Raw genomic sequence first — 7,136 nt, 5'->3', positions numbered from 1 at the left:
AATTCCTGCCGAATTCAGGGATGATCTCATTTGTTAGACTTCTGTTATATTCCTGTTTTTGCTAGTGATATTTTCTGTGAAGATGTTGACTGATTGGAAACATTTGGGAAGAAAAAATAATCTGCATACTAAAAAATTAGAAAGCAGCTACACAGACAGGATTCGTCTCGAAAGAAAAGAAGAATTTCCTTCCAGGTGACAGCTGGAACAGGGCTGTTGAGTACTTGTAAATATCATTAGTAGACATCTTCTTCAGGAAATGGGGGAAGCTAAAGATCTCACCACAAAACAAAATGCTCATCACTTATCAGTGTCACTGTAAAGGATGCTGCAATGACTCTTAGAGTAATCGTAAGGTGCTTGGATCATTTGATCTAGGTTTCCAGTGTATAGCATTTAGATCATCTGAGTCTGCCTTGCAAAGTTCTTGTTCTAACCACATTTCATTTCTCTTCAGGCTTTGCAGTACAAGTCATACTTCAACTTCTTCCCAAGTTTCGTTCCTGCTATATGTTCTTCAAATGCTTTGTCCATTTTCTCATTCTGATCTTCAGTGAAAAGATTCTTCCAGTCACTTACACCACCTTCAAAGAAGCAGGAACAAACTCTTGAAAACCAAGACATTTCATTTTATATTTTATAGAGCAGTCATTTTTATTGCATTGTACACAAAATTGTATTCATCCATTTTCCAGATGAAACATTTCTCTATACCAATGTAATTTTCTGCAGTCAGAGGAGTTACATATATATGTATGAATCATCTTTTGCTATAATGCTAAAGAATGTACTCCTCATTAGATGACTGTGTTCAAAAAGGCAGCCTAAAATTCTGTTTCCCTCCATCTCTCTCCTCTAGTAAGCTATGATTGGCAAAGTGGAAGGTCATGAACAATTCATTAAGAATCATCTGCCAGGAGGCAGAGCTGACTTTCTGCTCCTTTGACAGCTTTACTTTTTATCCAGTCATTACTTTAAAACAAATTGCAGAAATAGATTCTGACAACCAGGTTCCCTCCTCATGTCCATGTCCGCCACACTACACTGCAAAGGCTACTTCCTTCCCTTCCCTCTCTTGTGTCCTCCTGGATTCTTGCTAACTTGGCTTAGTTCTAGTGTGTAAGAGTGAACAGGAATTTGGCAGTGGCCATCTCAGAAGATTCCCATACTCTCCTACAAAGTGTGGTCACTCCACTCAGGCTGAGTTTGGCCCAGTGCTGCCAGCTCCAAAGGCTGGGCACTTGGTGATCCAGGCACAGAGGTGGAGAGGAATTCAGACACATGGCAGTTCCTCCTTCCTGCCAGCCACCTGTGAGCAGCCAAGAGTGGCTCTGCTGTGAGAGCCTTGCTGTGCATCTTCCTCACCAGTTCTCCTTGGATACTTTTCTCAAGCAAAGCCGGGATTACCTGCTTGACACTACCTTACAATTCTAATGTGAGTGCAGGAAAAGGAACCAGACAATGGCCCAAGTCCCAGAGAGTGCCACATTTCTACCTCTGAGCCCCTTGGAGCTTCCTACCTTTGCGAAAGAGAACATTGCCAAATGACCCATGGGTCTTCTCTGAGTTTTTCTTCATGGACTGGAAGCTGCTCCTGTCTAGTACCAGCTGGAGCTGTTCCTCAGTCAGAGGAATTCCAAAGAACGTAGCTATGTCTTTCACAACCTGGGCAGGATTCTGGAAAGAGCAATGTAACATATGGCATGACTTTCAAACAAATGACTCTGCTTTCCAAGGTGTTTACCCTTCCCTATATCGCTCTGCTGGCAGCATACATAGGGTATTCACAGAGTTCACCAGGACTAGGGTGACCCAAAGTGTTCCTCTTCTCCATAATTATTTTGGAGGAGATACAAGCTGCCTTCCTGTAGATTACAAAATATTATATATGATTTACAGTTGTGTAAAATATACCCTGCTGAAAACACAAGAGCTCCTTCCCAAAGATGGATTACTGTTAATTATGGTTTTAAATTATTTGGGCTTATATTACAGAATTCACAGAATGACCGGGTTTGAAGACACCTTAGAGATCATCGTGTCCAGCCCATGCTCATAACACCTCAACTAAACCATGGTATCGAGAGTCATATCCAGTCTTACAGATAAATAAAAAACAAGAATCATTTTCACAAGCAAAATTTTAAGAGGGCTTTTAAGTTTGAATTTCACCACTTCTTCTCTGTAAAACAGATTCTTAAAAGAAGAATCTGTCTCACATACCTTGGATGCCCTGCATTCATATAAGGGTATATTAGTTCAGGAAAAAAATGTCCCTTCAAGTATAAAGTATTTGTAAATATTGAAAACCTTACCTCTTTTACCTCTTCATAAGTTATTGTCATAATATTTTCTTTGTCAGCATATTTGTTCCATTCAGAGAGGTATTCAAAATAGCATCCCCAGGCCACTAAATAAAGCAAAAGGAGCCAAAGATTAAGTATAAATTTAGATTATGCAAGTTCTGCTCATTATGTTGTGTCAGCCAAGGGCTTTATTAATCAGGTTTATGACAAAGTTCACACCTTTCTGTGGGTGTGAATTATCGATTTTGCTCGAGGATCAGGCATATGATACCATTTATAAGTCAGATGAGTAAAACTTGTTAGCATTTCAAGACAGTTTTGAGTGCACCAAAAAAGCTGTCATCTTGCAGACCATCTTGTAAGACTACCTTATTCGAGTCTGAAAGGTTGTTGAAACCCCCCTTTCTGCTGCCCATGTGCTACCCAAAACTCATAACTTTAAACTACTCCTATTATTTTTTAAAATTCATTAGAATTTGTCCCCTTTTTAATGCACAAGACTTAGTCCAGATAATTCCTTTCATCCAGTTTGGCATGGAGATGATTATATAGTTCCATGGACAGAACATGATGGACATAGGAGGGCAGGGGGTAGAGGGGACCCAAGACAGAGATAAGGAAGAACTGCCTCTTCCAGGAAAAATACCAGTTTGTACAAATTAAAAAAGCCCGTGGAAGTGAAGTTTTGACAAATATTTATCCTCAAGCAGTAGGGCAAGCATGGAAAACTTCAGTTCAGAATTCTAACTCTCAGTGTTTAATCTCTGGTTTGTACTGTAAACTAAAAATTCCTAGAGAAGCTGATTTACCAAAGAACAAAGGTTTTTATACAAAAAGAAATCATTGGACAATTGAAACAGACAAAAAATTATACTGTACTTTTCTTTGTCATGAAATCTGCGAAGAAATCATCCCAGGTCTCATAGGAGGGAAGAGTAGCCAGGCCATTGCAAAAGTGGTAGAAAGATGTAGCAACATCTTTTGGATTACGAATCAGTAACAATATCTAGAAAAAAATTGTACTACTATTTATTAGGGAAAGACATAGTAGAATACAGCATAAAAAAAGAAATAACAATAATAAACTTTATAACTGCAGTTGGGGATTTCTAACACCTTGTGTGCTCCTTGCAGAAGTAGCAATTTCATTCCCAGATCTGGAGATGCAGTAACTAACTTTGCTTTGGTACCATAAGAAGATGGTTGCCTATAATTATTATCTTTAACTGATTAACCAAATTACTTATGCAGAATCTAAGTATGTTTTGCTCAATACAAGCATAGTTCATCATTTAAGTGGCAGGGAAAATTCACAAAAATATAAATGCTCATGGAAATTTGGCACATTGAAGACCTCACTTGCAACAATGCCATAAAATTCCTCCCACAGGAAATCCCGTCAAAATCCATTTTGCCTCCGGATAATTCATTCAAACCCTGTAACTCTCTTGTGGAAACTGTCACAAAGAAGCCAATAAGTGCAAACTGTGGTTAGGTGAGGTGAATAGCACTTCTTAAACGTGGACAGTCTTAAACGAGTAGAAATGGCCAGGCTAAACACTTGTGTAAAAAAGAGTGATTCTGAAAATTGGCAAGAAAGTACTACATTGGCTCTTAAAAAAAAAATCTGTTGAAGTATTTGTTTTAATACATTACAATCAGCACTCACCTTGGCATTGTTTTGGAAGATAGATTTGGGAAGATTTTCAGGACGGAGATGGGTAACCATTAATCTTGGAGAAGGTAATTTGGTCATTCGCTTGAATAATTGGAAGGAAGAAAGTGGACAGTTCAGTTAGTACAAGTATTCTTTTCATTAACCTGTGCTAAAATGATGAACTTATCAACTGTTGATGAACTTATCAACTGTTGATGAACTTATCAACAGTTATTGCCTCCTTGAAGTGTTTTTATTTGTTTTTCTAGTGAGTGTTTTCCTGGGATATTAGTGGGCTGCTCTGAGTAGCACTAATCTTCAAAAGCCCATGAGCAATTGAAAAAAGGACTATCCATTGTTTGTTCTCTTCTGTGATAATCTCTCTTGTTCTTGTACAGAAGGGATCAAACCTAGAGGTGGGATAGAGATTAGCTGTCTCTGAAAGCTGAAGCATCTCAAGGACTGAGAGAGGGGAGGAGGAGGAGGAAGAGCTAGTAAAAGAGACAAATGCTAATATTACATGATTTGACACTTCATGAAGGTCTTCTTAAATACAAAAGATGATATGTTGAATTTCTGAACTTCTTATGTATCTCATGGGTATGTCCTCCTCTCAAGTCCCAATGAAGTGTCTGTTTATTTGTATGTGTTCAGTATTTGACAGGCCAGGTGAGATTACTCCTGAGCAGAGGCCACATAAAGAGGAGTGGTAAAGTTCTTATCAAACAATGGAATAGTTCATATATCATATATTCAGTATTTGAAGCACATAATGTTCATCATTTCCATACACATTCTGTTCCCACCTCATATTTCCCAGCATCTCCAACTTCAAGGTAGGGGAATTCTGCTGATTCTTCAGCATTCACAGTGCTTTCACTACCTGGTGTTTTCTTTTGAGATATGGCTATCAGATCAGTTAAGATTTGGCTTAGCCAGTTTGTGCCTGAAAGAAGAAAAATACAGAAGTGATTGCAAAACTTTTAGAATGGACAGAAATGGATTTACCAGGAAACTCAAGAAGTGCTAGTACTACCAGGTGAGTTACCTGGTCTCCTTTCATGTCATACAATCACAGCTGACTGTCTGGTCAATCACCACCCAGGATCCTACCTTTGCTCCTCATAAGGAGATATTTCTCCAACTTGAACACTTCAGTACACCATAACTTTACATATACATTACAGTATACTGTAAACTGACTAATCAGAGAGCAGAACCTCTGAGATTCAACTAGGAAAACCTGCTTTAATTTGATAAATTTTATTGTGACACATATAAGGGAGATTGGGGTGGTGACCCTATACTTTAAAACTTAATGTATTAAGTGTTTTCTGGTGTGCTGGTTTATCTTTTGAAGAAAGGTGGGTCAGAGTACTTCAAGACAGGATCAAAACTAGATCTGAAAATTGTGCACACATTTTCTTAAACAACAGGTAAAACCTCTCTGAAGTGACATTTCCTAGACACACTTGTTATCTGTTTCTTCAAAAGATAAAAAAGAGCCTGCATAGATCTCCCATCTCTGATTTGCCATGTCCTGACTTCTGGACACTGCGTGCCTACATCTTTCTCACTGCAATATTAACAAGTGCATTCCAGTGCATAACATTTCTTCAAAAAGAAAATACAATGAATTAGCAAAATCTTCACAATCATGTCAGCAGTGACTGTTCACTGTGAGGCAGTGTGAACCAATTGCTGTAAGAGAGGAACAGCAAGATTAAAGTGTATGTGAGGCAGATCTGATCCCAACCTTGGCTTGCATGTGGACCAGAGCTTTGAGGCAGATGGAGGAAATACGTAGGGTAAACTTGCAACCCTGGGAAAGATGTCCTCTTGATTTTCCTTAAAGAATACTTAAAAACAATGCAATCACTTCAAGGACTACCAAAACATTTTTGATAGATATTTCCTTACATCTATGTGAAATAAACCGAAGAAGATGGAATGTACCATTTGAAGGTACCAAAGGCTCCATTGTAAAAATATAAAGCTCTTAACTTTACCAACATACATGTGGGAGTAGATCATGGAATATCAGGAGATCTAGTTACCTTTGGTGTAAAAACCTCTCCAATTTGTGCTTTTAACTTTATCACAATGAAAAGTAAAAATAACAAAAACCTTTACATGCTATAGAAAATAAAATCAGAATGTTTTTCACAGTCTTTTTTTACCATATCAAATATTCATAAACAATTTCTGGTACTTTCTGAGAATGAAATCAATTTTACAAAATTTGGTGAACATTCTAAATACAATTATTTATCATAATATAATATTTTGTATCATATCATATATATTTCATATATTTAGTACAAACCTTATTACTTACTATTACTTATTATTAGAGGAACTTGTTTATAAAAAGAATTAAAATATATTCACCAGATTTAGGGTATCCTGCCAAAATTACATCATCCCTTCTGGCTTCAAAGGACTCCAAGGCTTTGAGAGTTTCAGGAGGACAAAGAGTGATAGGGTAGAGAATTCCCTTGTAAGAAAAGAGCAGTTCATCACGATGCATGGAGTTGGCAGCTGCTATTGCCTCATCTACCAAACCAATAAATTTTTTCCTGGACTTCTCCATTCTTCTTCTTTCTCTCACACACAGGCTCTGTCACAGTGTGAAATGCTCTGTAGAAGGAGAAACCCACAGATTGTCCTTTAATAAATGCTTGGTTTGTTATTCCTCTTTTTTTTCTTGACCCTATGAACAAGAACTTACCTCTTTCTGAAGCTGTAAAGATAGACTCAGCTCCTGTCAAAGACCTTACGTAATATGAACCTTTGAAATCAATAGAAGTTGAACATAAACTAACAAGATAAGCAGACAAATGCAATTGCATTCTAGGAAAATGACTTAGATAATTTCTAAACATCATGCCAAAATCTGTGAGTACAACACAGAGTTTATAGGCAGAATAGAAAAAAATATAATGACATGATTTGCAGATTGGAATTTAAATTATGAAAATCCTCAAGGCAGTTCATCTCTTTCCAGTACTTGCTGCTGGGATTTCCTATTTTCTTTATCATGTCACCCATCATTCTCACCAAAGTTAGATAAAATGTGTTGGAACTGGGAGAGGTGTTCAGTGCACTAGAGACTGAGCTGAGGACACTCCTGTGAGTGTGGCCGGCTGCTCCCGGCCGCTGGAGCCCAGGAG

The 7,136-nt window shown here is 37.8% G+C and overlaps 1 protein-coding gene across 1 annotated transcript; it reads right to left on the bottom strand.

Moving 5' to 3' along the window:
- Positions 1 to 409: 409 nt before the first annotated feature.
- Positions 410 to 6,571, bottom strand: LOC131080990 (sulfotransferase 6B1-like). The gene is made up of 7 exons (XM_058019804.1): positions 6,355 to 6,571; positions 4,770 to 4,909; positions 3,976 to 4,065; positions 3,186 to 3,312; positions 2,316 to 2,410; positions 1,521 to 1,677; positions 410 to 584 (listed from the first exon to the last, which is right to left on the bottom strand). Exons 1-7 carry the CDS (start codon positions 6,554 to 6,556, stop codon positions 454 to 456), a joined length of 942 nt encoding a protein of 313 aa, XP_057875787.1. The 5' UTR covers positions 6,557 to 6,571; the 3' UTR covers positions 410 to 453.
- Between the last annotated feature and the right edge of the window lie 565 nt (positions 6,572 to 7,136).

The sequence above is a fragment of the Melospiza georgiana genome, chromosome 3, assembly GCF_028018845.1.
Source record: "Melospiza georgiana isolate bMelGeo1 chromosome 3, bMelGeo1.pri, whole genome shotgun sequence".
Taxonomy (NCBI): Eukaryota; Metazoa; Chordata; class Aves; order Passeriformes; family Passerellidae; genus Melospiza; species Melospiza georgiana.
Note: the sequence above shows the minus strand (reverse complement) of the source record. Positions and strands in the feature narration are given on the sequence as shown.